We start from the raw sequence: 16,126 nt of genomic DNA on the forward strand, positions 1-16,126 counted from the left end.
GTTTTTGTCTAGCTAAAAACCATGTTCATATATTTCTCTTATATTTTGGATCTATAAACATAAAATAAAGACCTGCACAAAACTTGGAATCTCACGGGAACAATAACAATGTGATTTAATGACCTTTTTTTGGAAGCTTATGCCTGATTGATGAAATATTGAGACAATGGAAGTAATAAAATATTTATTGACACCTGAACTCTACCTTCTAAAGGCGAAAGATTCAAGGCCCGTCTGTATTTCTGTTTTTCAACTTTCACTCTCCAGCCTGGAATAATTCGCTCAATTGCACCAAGACTGGTTGTAAATATTTGGCATCCATATCCATGCATTGGACGTTGTCACATTTAATGATGATTTACCATCAACCATAAAAAAGAAGTTTTCTCACTCTACGTATAAGTTTTACTTGAAAAATGTATTCATGTGTGAAGTATTCCGTGTTCTGTATTTTACTTGTATTGTACCTAATTTTATATCTGTTCTTGTGCAACCTAGATAACAATAGTGGTTCACGAGAGGGAGTCACTGGTAACTGTTTGCTGAGTGGGGTGTTGTAGATTTCCTTGGTTTTAAAAAGTCTTACGAAAGTAATATGTCCAATATGAATGCCCCATGCACAAGTCATTAAACATGTTGATCACACGACCTTAATGCCTTTTTTTGCCAGGGGTCAAAAGGAGAGAGGGGGGGGGGGGTTAGGAGCTGAAAGAATAAAAGGTAGTGTTTAGGGTTGGTAGTCATTTTCAAGTTAATTTGAAGAGTACCTGTAAATCTTTGATGGGAGCTGCATTATGCTTTGTTTGGATAGAAAATAAGGAAGGAAAGGAAGGGGAGGGAAAGAGGAGGAAGGGAAGGGAAAAGAAAGGGAGGGGGAGGTAAGCTCCATTTTCCCTCCAAATCTCTCCAAATTTGGAGGGATTATGCTTATTAAAGAGAGAGGGAAAATGGATCCCTCCATCTCCTTCACCTTCCTCCCCCCAATCACTTATCCAAACAAGAGAGTTTGTGCCCCTCCTTTTCTCTTCCCTTCTTTTCCTTCCATTTCCTTCTATCCAAACGAAGTGTTAGGCAGTTCGTTTACATATTGCAATAATTTTAGACAGAAAATATCTACACTCTGTCTTGGGACTAGGCAGTCCAGACTCTAGCATTTAGACCTTAACCACTGGGCCATTGCCCATCCGAAATTTTTTTCTTAAAATAAAATCTTAAGGAATCTGTAAGCTGTAGTTTATCCTTTGAAGTTAGTTTTGTGGTCCAGTTTCTGTCTTAACCTCGTATATTGATTTTGATCTATATTATCGCCTTTACTCTCTGAATACAAGTTTCTGACTTGCTGTTATTGATCTCAATAATATGATATTGAGAATGGTTCTTTGATTAGTGCTGTCTTTCTTGCTAGAAATTCATTCTAGGCTTCTAGCCTCTCTTTATTCTTAAATTTTAGTACTAAAATCTAACCTAAGGCTGTCTACCTTGTTCCTATTGATATTGTTTGAAAAAGCTGTGCTAAGCAATGGTCTTCTGTTTTAGAAAATTTTGAGGTTTGACTACTTATATCTAGCTTAATGGCTGACTTTAAACATTTGGGTAATTATTGCTGTGTTAATTTTCAACTCCTTACTTATCTCATCTGCCCCCCCCCCCTTTTTTTTTTTTTTTACCTTTCCTCTTTGCCAGAATCTTCTTCCCCATCAACAGATGATGCTTTGAAGGCGTTCCTATCAAGGTCAGCTTCCAGCAACTCCTTGTCTGCCTCTGGGAAGGCTTCTGACCAGCCCAAGCGAACACCAGTATCAAGTGCTGAGATGGAAGCTATACTGGTACAGCATGTTGTTCTGAAATGAAACCTTTTTATCTTTTAACTCCCCTTCCCTTCAGAACTCTTTGAAATCTCAACTTCATGTTTTCCTAACTATGCGTTCTCTTTTGCCCTCCTTTTATTTCTCTTTGCAGTTGGGTGGCTGCTTTAATCTCATTGAAGTAGTCAATGGCTATGTCTCATAATAACATTTTGGTGAAAAAATTGGTATTGGATTTCTTTAAACATATTGTTGCTGCTGTTTCAACCTCGGTAAAGATTAAAGAAGAGGCAGCATAGGTAGGACTGGTCAAACTAATTGGTGTATAGCATACCACTTATTGATATACCATATATTGAATGCAATTTATACTATGATTGCAATTATTTCAAATTGTGAGACTGTTAAATAATTTGCACCTTTTTGTGGCACTATATACTGTTGATTATTATCTAAATTCGGTTTTTCAGAACTGAAGCTCCTTTCGTTATATACTTAGTATGTGCATTAATCTGCTAACATTAGAGCTTCCTGGGAGTTAAATCTGCTATGCCTGCTACTTCCATTTCCAGTTGATGTTTGGGATTATCATTAACTCGAAACTTATGATAGATTAATAGGATAATGTGGATGCAATATATATATAATTACAGGAAATATGAGAAGTTGGGAATGTAGAACAATCCTTCACTTGGGTTTTTTTTTTTTTTGAAAGATCCTTCACTTGGGTTTTTATTTATGGGTGAATAGAAGAGAAGTTGCAGCTTTTGATCTGTACAATACAAACAAGACTAAAGATTGGTCATTGGAAGCTTACTGAGTTATCTCACTACTTTCTGCTTCTGATGCCTGCTTTTCAAGCATTTCAATCATAGGCTCAAGCACAACAGACTTGGGATTTGTCATTGGTGGGCCCTTCTCTCTCCTTTCGAGCTCCTCAAGCCTGAATGTAATCAGTCTATCCCAATTCCCTCCTTCAAACAGCACTCCAGCCTTGCCATCAGTAATCCTCTGCACAATACCACAGTACATATAGTATGGATTGTTTCGATTCTTAACAAGGGCGATCATTCCGGGCAACAACAATGGCAGCTCAGGTGGTTTCGGCTTCTTGGAGGTTAAAACCATCTTCATGTCTTCACCTCCTTTGTTTTCTATCTTAGGAGGAGGTGGGTTTTTCTCAATGAATTTCTGGAGACCTTTTTCGCCTCCAGGAAATCCACCAGTTAGGCCTGAGAGCTCCTTCTCAAATGCATTTTCTGGTATAACCTCATCAATGCTTGAGTCTGCAAATGCTTTTTTATCCGATTCCTCTTCATTACTCTCGGTTTTTTGTGGCGGATTTTGAGTGTCTCTTTTCAGCTCTTTTTCGAGGCCTGCCTCGCCGTTGCATAAACCTCTGCCTCCCAAGATTCCATAGAGATCAAATTTAGCAGTGATTGCTGGTTTACTTGAGGTTGTTTTAGGACAAGAAGTCGAGATTGATCTTTGAGTTAATAATTTGATGTGATTTTGGCCCAGAAATTGTGATTTGTTAAGGAAGACACCTTGGAAGCTAGGGGGTGATAAGGAAGAAGATGCCATTGTTGCCTAATTCACTTTGCAGGAAGAGAGAGACAGAAAGAGTTGCTGTGTGTTATTCTGATTTCTGACCACAAAATTTATGTGGGGTTTGATTCGGTCCTATCTTACTCACTTCCACTTATACATTTGAAATGTTAGCACGAGACAAAAGACAATGGCCTTCATCTAATCGATTCCTCTATCTCCTTATTAAGGTTAAATCGTGTACGAAACCATCTCATAGTCATAGTTATAAACTTACTATTATGACTTTTAACTCCGTAATTTTTAGTGACTACGAAGTAATTACTTTTATACGGAGAACTTTTTTAAGGATAAGTTTAAATGCTTTCTTTAACTTTGTTTGAAATGTTACATTTAAGATGGTAAGACTTTCACCTTTGGTGACATAATACTCCTTTCTCCAAATTTAGTGGTTGATCGATAACATACCAGTATACCACTAATTTGAATTAATAGCTATTTTTGGATATAATTAAGGTCAAATTTTAATTAATGTTTGTTGACATGTGAAATCACAAATCAGCTATTTGTGGACACAAGCCCTTTGATATCGCTACATCAAATCAAATCAACTTTAAACTGGTAGGTTTATTTTACAAGTAATAATCATCCCTAGCTCGAAGCCATTATCTAGTGGACAAGCCCAAACAAGTGATGATAGAGGAAGATGTTTAGGGCTTACCCGGTCAATGTTTAGGGGTTACTTTGTAGTATTATAAGGGTTACTCAATCAGTGTTACAAGGGTTACTTGGTTAATGTTTTAGGGGTTATTTTGTTCTTTTACAAGCGGCCATACGGTGTGGCCAACCGCATACAAGATGCGCTATTACTCCCTCTCTCTGTATTCTATTACTTGCTTCACTTTTCTTGTGCTGCCATATTTTATTACTTGCTCCATTTCCCTTTTTGAAACCCTTTTACAATATTTTACTAATTTCTTCTCTCCTAGTGGACCCCTCAACTATCATACTTTAAATTTTTTATATTTTCTCTCCTAAAACTCCACACATGGAGAAATGGAGCAAGTAATAAAATATGGAGGGAGTAATAAAAAATATTTAAAAAATTGATATTATGAAATTTTATATTAATACATATTTAACAATATATTTCACGATAAAATTTGTTTTTTATACGTTACCGAAGAAACGATGGTCAAAGTTAGTATATAAATAGTGAAAAAAACGAGTCAATTATTTAGAAGCGGAGGGATAATATAGTTGCTCGTTTATTGACCCGCTTATTATTGACCCAACAAAAGTGTCATTGCTTCTTTTGTCCAGAATTACTATCGACCTAACCTTGACTAGCCCAAATCACATGTCTAGTTTCAAGTAGACCTGATTATTGGGCGGGTCGGTGCAGATTGATTGTAGGCAGGGTCATATTTTATAGGGCCAATAGCGGGTCGGACTGCTACGGGTAATATAAATGTAATTTTTTATATATTCTCTATTTTCTATATGTATTAAATTGGATAAACATTTTACCTCTGTATTGACCTTACTCAATAAGGACTTATTAAAGACTTTGTCCATTAAGAGCTTTATAAACTTGACTCTAATCCTATTATTATTAGTCTATTACACTATCTTGTCCAATAACCAAGTCTAGTTACAAGCTTAAAACGAGAGTACAATTGAGTCCAATTGAATTACGAAAAACACCCGCAAGTCAAGTGGAGGGTAAAACGGTGATTTCCACAGGCAATTGTTTTCCGAGTACAACAACATTAACGAACAGTTCATTAGGTATAATCATCACAATTAAATGATAATGATTGATAAAAATAAAGACGTATTCTTCTACCATTGGTCAATCTCATATTTTTAATTCTTAAATCAGCACTAAACACAACAAAAAACCACGAACTCAAACCCCCCTTTCCCTTTCTTCAATTTCTCCCTTCAATCGCCAACCCACTTCGCTTCAACCTCCATTTAAAAGGTGCTTACTTTTTTTCTTGTATTTTTATGCTGAATGAATTTGCTTTTGCTTGATTAAGTACTTGAATTTATCTGGGAATCTTGCAAAATTTGTACTTTGTTATTGATTTAGCTTGTGATTTGATCTCTGTATTTGCTACTAATATATATTCGAATATGTCTGACGATGTCAAGATTATGATCAATTATGTATACAAATTTTATCTTTTTTTGGGCTTATTGATTCGAAATTAATTTGGGGTTATGATGAAGTTGAGTTCAATTTCAGTATTATAATTGATAATTCAAAGTATGGAATTTATTTTATTTTTTATTTTTAAAATTTTATTGAGGGTTTAGGGTTGGTTTGGAGGGTGATGGATGTGAAAATTTGATTTTTGATTGGGGTTTTTTTTTCATTTTAGGATAAAGTGCTAATTAATAAACGCCTGACGAGATGTTCTAATTTGAGTAGTTCAAATTTGAATATTTTGTAATCTTTTGGTAAAGTGGGTGGGGATTTTTAGCAATTAAGTTGAAAATACTAGAAGGAATGTTCTTGAGGGCTGCTTTTAAAAAGCTGTTAAATTTAGGCAATTGAACTCTTGCCGGGGTTTCGAAGTGAGGATAGATGATTGAGGCTACTTGGGATTGAGCAGGATTTATTTATTGCCAAGAGATGTCTTACCATCCAATGTGGCTGCTTATTGTTTTTAGTAATGGAACTGTTGTTGGAATTCCAGCTGTGGCTGATAAGTTTGCAATGATCTAGTATTTCAAACTCCACATGAATCATTGCAAAGTTCATCAATTGATAGAATTGATGTCCATACCAATGACCGGAATTAGTATTTATATGGCTAGTGTTGTTGCCAAATATGCAGCTTAATTTGAATCTTAACGTCCTCTAAGTTACATGAACCTTGATTTAAGTGTAATTAAGTATTAGGTCGTGCGAGAACCTAGATTTATGATGTGGTGATTGTGGGTTAAAAGTGCTACAAAATGTTAGGTCGTACAAGTATTATACTACTAAGTTTAAATCCTCATTGTTTTCTAAAAATTTGTGGTTGGCTATAGTTGTCATGCTCGACTTAGATATAGAGAGTTAGATGTAGATTATGTTACCTGCACTCATGTCATGTCAATACAGGTAAGACTAGGACTGCTAGAATGCCTAGTTACTTAGCATGGCCTATAAGAAAGTTAGAAAGTATTTAAGGATTTTGAAAGGCCAAAGCTTTATTTTCTGATGAATGGAGTCTTATTTCCTCTGGGAAAATCCATCTGTGATTCTGATTAGGCTAGAATGCTAGATAGTTGACTATATTGTTCTCTAGAGTGTCATTTGAAGACTGCATTAGCTCTTAGGCAAAATATGGGCTTTCAATTTGGTGTTAATTTATTCCTCTTATTATATTTTAAACTTCATACATAATTATTTCTTCATATAGTTTAAGTTGCCTGTTGTATTACTTCAATCCTTGGGAACTTCTCATAGGATTGCCAGTAGATATCCATTTTGAGGGTTTTAAGTTTTTACTTGTTGCCATGAAAATTTCCTTAACTTGTTATAGTTCTCTCACATGTCTTTTAAGTGTTTTACACTTTTACATCATTATTTTGTAATGTTTTTTTTTTACTTCCGTGAAGTTGCAAAAACACTCTATGTCTTAGATCTTTTTTTGGTTTTTTTTTTTTTTGCAGGGGCGGGGAGGATGTTATTATTGTAGCTCGTTTAGTACTTTGTAGGCCGCTTAATTATTTAAGTATGTGAACTTTGCTTGGCATCAGTTTGCTGTTAGGTCTTCAGTCACAGTTATAGGTTTTCACAAAGATTAATATTTCGTACTTTGTATCGATGTGGGAAGGGATACTATGGGATCTAGCTCCCTTGTTTGCATGTCAGATTAGGGAAACAGAGAGAAATTATAGGCTTTCGTCTTTCTTAACTTCTTAATGAACTTTCAAAGTTGAAAGTTTTCCTCTCTCCTTCCTTCTCTTCCCTATTTTCCTCACCCAATACATTCTAAGAAAAGCGGAAGAAGAATAGATTTTGGATAAGTGTATTAAATGTATAGAGATTTAATTCATATTAAGCAATTTGGATAGCTAATATTAAAAATACCAAAGTAGAGAGTAGAATAATTGCAATGCGAATAGTTGGAATAATATACTTGCATTTATTTGATATCATAATATGAACTTTATTGTCCAGGGTCATTTAGATCGAGTGAAAAAGAGTTAATTTAATGTCAAATAATTCATTGTTATAATGTTATTTATTAATGGTGGTGTACTGGTGTTTGGTTTGGTGAAAGGTGAATAACTGAATAATACATTAGAAAATTGATTGGAATGAATCTACACTTTCAAAGAAGCTAATAAGTGGAGTATATTGAACAGTAAATTTGCGTTAAATTTGCCCAATCACACTTTTAAATAACGATTATTTACCTTATGTCAACCTTTTAGAGTAATATGGTTCCATGTCTGTACATGTGAAAATCAAATTACTAATCTTGAACTTCTACTTAATCCTTACACTTGCAAAATTTGCAATTGCTCCTGTTCAATATGCTGTTGGCTATATCCTTAAACTATGTGCTGATTACTGAATACAGCCAATGTTTTGTTCTCATTTGCTTGAAGAATTATACTAATGACTACAGCCTTCCTCAGTGTGTTCACTGTGTTGTTTAAATTTTGCAGCCAATTTGAAAAAAAGGAATTTCATTGATGGGTGATGGTCCTAGAACTATAGAGATCATACCAGATTATTTTGAGGCTTCAGCTTCCGCTTCTGCAGATTCTCCCCTACCCAGAAGTTCAGATACCTCAATATCTGGTGAAGATTCTCCTCATACATCAACATCTGGCACAACATCTCATTTAGATAGAAATTCATTTTTCTCAAATACAAGTGCCAACGGTGCCTCCAGGTACCTCTATTAGTTGAAAAGAAAAGTCTAATAGTGAAGTATTTTATTAGTTGATTCTCACCATTATTTTTCCTTCCTTTGACTTCAGCATAGTTCAGAATCGTTCATTTTCTAGGAACAAGTTGAAAACTGCTTCATTCATGTTGAGGCTATTTAGTTTGAAGGGACTACGAAATATCACTGGTCTTAATGGTGAAGAAAAGGTATTTGCAGTTAACTTTGCTTACACAATCCCTTTTTTATATTTGTGATAAGAATTTAAATGCGACTCTTTTCTATCTTTAACTCACAGGTTGAGCTGAGTGCTGTAGAACTAGAATCCCTTCGGTCAGAACTTGCTGATGTAGAAGAAAGAGAGGCTCATTTCAAAGCACAGTAAGAAATGCTTCTCTCTTCCACTTGTATACATGCATTGAACTAACCAGCTACTTGTACTCTTTCATTAACATGTTCCCGCTAATGTAGGTTGGAACATCTTGATGAAATCTTGCGTCGGGCTCGACTATCAGGATACTTAAATATGAGAACAGTATGGTTCTATTTGTAATCTTTCAGTATTTGGACCAACTTTAATACTACATATTACTTGATTTTGATGCATTTATTTTTGAAACCTTTAGCGATGGGCGGCACTACCTGGCGAGCTACCTCCTATTGATGACTGTGATGTCGATGACTGGGTTCCTCGCTTTACAGTCCTGCAAGGATCATGCATCTTCTTTTACTTGTCTTCTACAGGTACTTGATTTCTTGGTCCATCTTCTTCGAATGTTTATTTCAGGTGACATGTTTAACGAGTGGAACTGTATTATCATTTCAATCATTTGTGATGGTATCAACATGCTGTCATGCTCCCTAGATGTGTTGTGTTAAAAAGTCGTGTATGTTTATTTTGTAATGGACTTTTTCTTGAGGAATGAGGAAGGTGATTTTTACTCCCTTGTAAAGTTATGGCCTTCTAAATTGCTGTATACCTTTTCTTTTCCCCTTTTTTCAGGTGGGTTGTTGCCATGTGGGCACATTTGTCAAAGTGGTTTATTGCCTTATTCGTATGCTTGTTTGAAAGAGGTGTCAATGTGTAAAGATTTTGATAGCATTTGAATTTATTACCTAATAATCTAATAAAGCTGCTGCAGATTTGAGTCCTCAGGATTCAGCTCTTCTCTCCGATATTGATGAAGTAGGCTCATTGCCACGCATAGTTCGAGAAGGTGAAGAAATTTGGCACTGCTTTTACATTGTTACACGTTATGGACTTAGAATTGAATGTTCCAGCGATTCTGAGATACAGGTAATTCCTGTAGCTGCCGTTCATTTTTTTTGTACTTCGTATTTGACTTGCTGTTAGAGATGTCTTTTCTTATATGGGGCAGATTTACTTCATTTTGTCACTTGTTAATTGCCTATGTGAAACTAATAAATCTTAAATGAGCGCACATTAATGAATAAATTTCATGCTATTTTGTTTTGTAGTGTGACGTACTCTGCTTTATAAAGTTTACACACTCAACTTTGATCATATTCTGTACAAAGCATTTTTTATTCACTGTAAGTAAAATTATTACAAAAATTGATATTTTGAAAGTATATATCGAGACTAACCTAACAATCTCATATTACTGATTTCCTTGTGTATGAATCACTGTAAACGGACAAATTGAGTAAACTGAAAAAAACTGATGGAGTATAGTTGAGGGGTCATAGACTGTTACTTGAACACAAAAACTCGTGTCAGACATGGATAACTGTTCATGTTTTAGCTTTGTAAAGAAAATGTATCATATTTTTGGTCCAAATGAGGTGTCAATTGTCCATACCCTTATTTCAATGTCGAGGATCCTACACCGACTTCGAGGTGAAATATAGAGAGTCCAAGTGAAACAGATGATCATCCCCGTTAGTCACTGTTGTATGCTTTCATGTTCAGCGGGGAAAAGAGGATATAATGACCGTTTTTGTTAGAATTCTATGTCCTTGACTATGGTTGCATGTAGTTTAAGTGTAACTGTTTGTGTAGTGTTCTTGATCATTTTCTTGATACTTGCATTGTAACTTTATTGCACAGGTTGATTCTTGGTTAAGAGCATTACGAACAGAGTGCAAGCTTGGACCTGATAAAACTGACCCTGGTGATAAAAATTGTGAAAGCAACGTTCAACAATGTATATAGCTAGAAAAATAAGGTTATTGAGAATATGAGTTTGATGTGCAGAAATTAATTATTGTGCTTGTAAATATAACCACATTCAAGGTAAATAAAATAAAGGTAATTGACTAAGTGCTGCAGATCGAACTTTTTTCTTTGCCAATTTTACCTTGTATTTCAGGCACCACCATTGTTCACCACTTCAATGAGCTCCCGTCGAATTTCCCCTCCTGAAACCTCTAAACAGAGGATTTGGCCTTGGCGGCCATCCTGATTCCCTGTCATGACTGATAGTCTGTTACTGTCTTAATGTCTTTACCCTCGCTAGTTACTGTCAAATTAACTGGATATTTTTATTGACAGTTAGCTCCAGTTCGTTCTGATTCAAATGTCTAATTTGTATCTATATAGATCAGGCCCTATCGTCAATTCCTTGAGAGTTTCATTCTTACGAACATTTTTCCAAACGAGGATACGTAATGTGAAGTAGTTTTTCAAAGTCCGTAGTTGTTTGGGAAGTGTCTTGCTTGTAAATAGGATGATCACTTTGACACTCAACTTGTATCAATACAAACTTGTAAGCATTGGAGTATAGCGTAGAGTAAACTCAACACTACTAAAAGGCCACGTGACTTTTGAAGCTTTGTTGGCTTTGCTGGTCAGGCGTTTATTGCTATTTGATAATTTGATATGTCGACTTCATATATGTGATCCGTGAAAAAGTATTTGTAACTCTTTCTAACAAATTTACTTTTTTTTAATTATTTTATTCAGATTTGTAAAGATGATATTTTAATGACTTGTTACGAATATTGAAGTTCGGATGATTTGTGATTATGAACTCAATTGTTCTATGAAGTTCTAGTACTTATTTGTGATTATTTTACATGCAAAAAGTTTACTCAAACAAATCATACGTACTTCGTATATGATAATATGATGGTATTAGTATCACGTCTTCAACAAAGGTGTTGTGATTAGCAAAATGTACTTTCTATTTGATGATGTAATTTTATTTTATTTCCAAACCTACAATGGTTGGTATTTTATTGCTTTTGATTTGGGTGTGGTGAAGGTTGTGGCTATGAGAAAGAGAGGAGAAACGGAGGAGTGGAGAATGGGGTAGAAGAAATGAGGTGGGGTGGTTGTTGCTTGTTGCTTGTTGGGGGGTGGTGGTGGTTAATGGTGGGCAAGAGAAGGGTGGGTTGGGGGACCTAGGAGGAGCTAGTTTACTTGGTTGGTCGGTATAAGAAAGAAGAAATAGAGAGGAGAAGAAAATAGAGAGGGTCGTACTAATGTCATTTATAATGGCAAAACTGAACAAATTATGACGGCATTTATCAATTCAGGAAAGATATGTGTAAAGACTATAACCTCAAGTCTACTTTTCTTTTGCATTTCTTGCAATAAGAAGCTCAATCACATTTTTTGAAGTTGTAAAAAGATTACTTCTAATAAGCAATTAGATCCATATCCATATCCATATCCAGATGGACCAGATCCATGGATTCGGTTAATATGGATCTAGTTCTTAATCCGAGTACAAAAACAAATATAGATCACAACTCTAAATAACAAAAGGCTTGAATGCCCAAACCTTATCAAATCTAATATGAGTACAAAACACAGTTCGCATATTAATCCGTGACACCAGCTACAAATAATAGGTACTTGATCCAATAACGACACCATTTCGAGTACTCCACACATACAACAACCCTAATTGACCTAACTTCATGATAATTAATATACATAGATTAGACATGTCTCACAAATATAAAGCAAATGTATGATTCCTAATCAAAAACCTAAACAAGGCAAGTAAAGAAAAGCAAAGCAAAAGCATTTCCAAATCTCCAACAGTAAAAAGTAAATAGGAAAGCATCAAATTTCTACAGTAACAGCTACTATAAAAAGAAACCCAAACAAAACCCTTAAACAATAAACTACTGTTGTATCGATCTGTCACTCTAGTAACCTCACTTCCACTATCGTCGTTCTTCTTCCCTTTCCTTTGTTAGAGTTGTTAGTTTCTCTCTCCATTGAAAAATGAGGTCCCACATTTACAGATCTGCTTCTAGGGCTGCTCGCTCTTTTCTCTCTTCTTCCAAGAACTCCGCCTCTCGTTTCGTCCCTGGTTTCTCCCTCTCCTAGATCGTTGTTCAAATGTCATTTTATTTTCAGATTCATTTGATTGTTGTTTCATTACAATCTTACTTGAACATTATTATTGAGTACCCCTATTATTTTTGTGTTTGTCAATGCATAATTTCAATCGGTTATATACTAATACTACACTACGTGTTTTGATTGTTAGTAGTAAAATTTGATTTTGAAAATGTAAATTGAGACGAGTCTAACAAGATTTTTTTTTTTAAGAAATCGGTAAAGTTTTAGGTATGATCTTTAGTGTGATATGCAAAATGTTGTATCTAAGAATAAACGGAAGAGGTGTTAGATATGATCTATAGTATAGTAAGCATGTTTGAATTGGAATTGAGGTTAAGTTTTAGATTGTTGCTTTTGAATGATAGTCGTCAATTGATTGTGTTTTTATGTTGTTGAAACTTGAAATGGACTTTGAGATGTTAAATGGCTTATAGTTATAAATCCCTAAATTAGGGATATTTTGGTTTTTAGGTTACAACAAAGAACAACATAATTATTAAATAGAAGGATAGAAGATTGTACTCCGTATAACTTTGTCATTAGAAAACAGGTAGATTGATGATAAATGAGATGGAATTTCAGGATTCATCTTTTATTTGCTTTGTGTCTTCATTACAGATTGAAGGGTATGGTTTTTATATAAGTTATGTACATGTAGCACGATACCATATAAGCTATTTCTTGATTATATAAGTTATTTCTTAAGTACATTTGTTTGTTATTATACGGTGGATTAAGTATTGTTTTTGAAGTCGTTGTTGTGTTTGAATTGCAGAAGGACGGACTGTGGCTGCTACCGCTGCTGTATCCTTGAGAGGAAAAGCATCTCACTTGGCTTCTCTCGGAGGAGCCAATGCATCCGGAACATGGTTGTCCACCGCATTGGCCATCCCTGCAGCAGGTGCCAATTGTTTACACTTTCAATGATTTCCTTTTCACGTCTTTTCTTTCTTGTTGTTTATCTTTTTGTGTGATTGCTGAATCATTGAACCATCCGTATCTCTCAAATTTTGGGACTAAAAGTTTAATCAATAGATAATTTTGAAGGGAAATTAGTTTTTCTACTAGTAAAAACCACTAAATGGTACTAATTTGACAACTTTATTGGGACCCAAAAAAGAATGCTTTTGACATTAAAATTGAGATGTAGAAAGACAGAAAGTAGTACTATATTTGTGCTTATATATGGTAAAGAAATTTAGATATGGTTTCTTGTTCAATCTGCAATGACACAATAATTTGAGGAACCCTAGGCTTGGTATGTTTTTTTTCTCCCAATTATTGTCTTGTAGAAAGTTTGTATGGCTGAAGATTAAATGAGGAATTTTATTCTTTATGCGCTTTATTACAGCTGTCTATCAGTCAATGCATGTTATGGGCCTTTGTAAATTGGAAGTTAAAACTAAGAAAGAACTACATGTCATGGACATTTTTTATATATTTTGAGTGAGAGGTAGAGAAGCTTTGTCCCGTGCTTTGTTTTAGCTTCGTGACACCCGGAACCTCTTCCGTGTGTAATTGTAGAAGAGCAGACTTACCACTAGCTAGAGTTTAAGCGGCAGCAAGCTTAAATCTTGTCTACAAAAACTAATTTTAAGCTGTTATCAGTGGGGTCAAGAAGTAATTTCTTTCCGTGCATTATGTAATAGGTTATCTCCTGAATTTCTGCTGATATGTACCAATGCTATTGGTGTTTCCTCTTATTTTTCCTCTCTAATGTGCTGCTTTCCTCTTGTCTGTTTTGCAATGTAGCTTACTTGCTTCAGGACCAGGAAGCTTATGCTGCAGAGGTACCTGCTCAAATTTTGTTGTATTTATTTATTTTCAATAAGATGATCTCTTAATTCTTGTATTTATCCTGCCAAGTACTCTTCTAAATCATGAAAAGGATTTTAAGAGATTTCATACTGAAATGTGTGTAGATGGAGCGTACTTTCATTGCTATCAAACCTGATGGAGTTCAGAGAGGACTGGTAAGTATTTTTCCAGTGCCTTTTTTTTTCATCGAGTTTCTACCATTGAAATTCACAGTGGGGACAGCCTTTTCGTTCTTTTTTACTAACACAGATGACTGTTCCAATGTTTAGATCTCAGAAATCGTAGCACGTTTTGAGCGAAAGGGTTTCAAGCTTGTTGCTATCAAAGTAGTGGTTCCCTCAAAGGAATTTGCCCAGAAGCATTATCATGATTTGTCAGAGAGGCCTTTCTTCAACGGACTCTGTGATTTTCTGAGCTCTGGCCCCGTGGTTGCTATGGTGAGAAATTAGTTAATCTTTTTTTCATGAGAGACGTGACTTCCAAATTGTTTGTGACTAACTTCCTTATTTTCATAGGTTTGGGAAGGTGAGGGAGTGATTAAATACGGAAGGAAACTCATTGGAGCCACGGACCCACAGAAATCCGAACCAGGAACCATCAGAGGTGATCTTGCAGTCGTCGTTGGAAGGTATTACTACTTCTCACTAATATTACGGATGATAATCTGCTGCTTACTCTTAATGACCAACTTTCGGGCACTGTTAATCTAACTTAATTTTTTGAATGTAGAAATATTATCCATGGAAGTGATGGCCCAGAAACAGCTAAGGATGAAATCAACCTTTGGTTCAAGCCTGAGGAATTGGTCAGTTACACACACAATGCTGAGAAATGGATCTACGGAGACAACTGAAGCAATTGCAGGGGTTATTGATATCTCAATTTAACCCTGTTTTCCTTATTGCAGCTTTACTTAGGTCCCATACAATTGGGAAAGAATCAAAGTTTTACGATAATAAATTATAGGCCCTGATTTCATCACATTACTTATGGGATTAGATTTCTGCAATAATGTATTTCAGCTCCTTAATTTTGTTCAACCAAATACAACTTTTAAATTGAAATGTTGAGGAAAGTGAGCTGACCATGGTGTTTATCAGTTTATGTGGCTAAAAATTCTCCTAGTTTTATGTTTGGCAGATCTTTGGATGTTGAACTTCCTTGGTTCGAAGGATCGGCATCACAGCATGTGTTTTACGCATCCTTGTATCAAGGCAGTTCTACCTTTATATGCATCAAGGGCTACAGCTTTTATTAAACAGAAAGATCTTAGGTGATTATCGTCTTTGGTCTTTGGCCTTTGCTAGGATTGTGGTATGCAACAAGCTACTGGATGTCTGGATGTACAAACACATATTGTTCTCCTTCCTTTTCTTTTTACTTGGAGGAACCCCAAACCTCGAGGCATAAAAAATGTTCATTGAAACATGTGCATTAGCAGGACTTTGGAGTGCGAATGAAATACTGCAGGACTTATGATTGCCACTTCTCTTACGAGGACCTAATAATCGATGTCAATTCAGGTCACTGATTGGGTTTAGATTATCGTGTCCATGAGACCATGCCTATCCAATTTTAGATCGTGTCAGTTTGGATTTGGTAGGATTGTTTGGAGTTAGATCACTCTTTTTACTCCTCAAGCAATAGTCCTCTGACTACTCCCTATCTAGTTGTCCAAGCTCATCGCTATGTTCCCAATCGTCTTTGACTTTCCCTTCTCTACCTCCTTCTCC

The 16,126-nt window shown here is 35.4% G+C and overlaps 2 protein-coding genes across 2 annotated transcripts; one reads left to right on the plus strand and one right to left on the minus strand.

The window, feature by feature from the left end:
• Nucleotides 1-2,396: 2,396 nt before the first annotated feature.
• LOC110719685 (NAD(P)H-quinone oxidoreductase subunit S, chloroplastic-like) lies at nt 2,397-3,542 on the minus strand. The gene has a single exon (XM_021898663.1). It carries the CDS (start codon nt 3,387-3,389, stop codon nt 2,619-2,621), a length of 771 nt encoding a protein of 256 aa, XP_021754355.1. The 5' UTR covers nt 3,390-3,542; the 3' UTR covers nt 2,397-2,618.
• Nucleotides 3,543-5,224: 1,682 nt separating this feature from the next.
• On the plus strand, nt 5,225-15,509 carry LOC110719686. Its single transcript, XM_021898664.1, has 15 exons — nt 5,225-5,340; nt 8,031-8,260; nt 8,349-8,463; nt 8,553-8,635; nt 8,726-8,789; nt 8,881-8,998; nt 9,397-9,551; nt 10,326-10,379; nt 12,474-12,543; nt 13,351-13,476; nt 14,328-14,365; nt 14,498-14,548; nt 14,663-14,830; nt 14,909-15,021; nt 15,123-15,509. The coding sequence occupies exons 2-15, from the start codon at nt 8,058-8,060 to the stop codon at nt 15,244-15,246; spliced, it is 1,482 nt and encodes a 493-aa protein (XP_021754356.1). The 5' UTR covers nt 5,225-5,340; nt 8,031-8,057; the 3' UTR covers nt 15,247-15,509.
• Nucleotides 15,510-16,126: the final 617 nt, after the last annotated feature.

The sequence above is a fragment of the Chenopodium quinoa genome, unplaced genomic scaffold (genome assembly GCF_001683475.1).
Source record: "Chenopodium quinoa cultivar QQ74 unplaced genomic scaffold, ASM168347v1, whole genome shotgun sequence".
NCBI classification, from domain to species: Eukaryota; Viridiplantae; Streptophyta; class Magnoliopsida; order Caryophyllales; family Amaranthaceae; genus Chenopodium; species Chenopodium quinoa.

Coding starts and splice junctions, on each gene's coding strand:
- LOC110719686 (XM_021898664.1), top strand. CDS start 8,058: ATGGGTGATGGTCCTAGAACTATAGAGATCATACCAGATTATTTTGAG. Junction 8,261..8,348: donor AGTGCCAACGGTGCCTCCAG/GTACCTCTATTA, acceptor CTTTGACTTCAG/CATAGTTCAGAATCGTTCAT. Junction 8,464..8,552: donor GTCTTAATGGTGAAGAAAAG/GTATTTGCAGTT, acceptor TTTAACTCACAG/GTTGAGCTGAGTGCTGTAGA.
- LOC110719685 (XM_021898663.1), bottom strand. CDS start 3,389: ATGGCATCTTCTTCCTTATCACCCCCTAGCTTCCAAGGTGTCTTCCTT.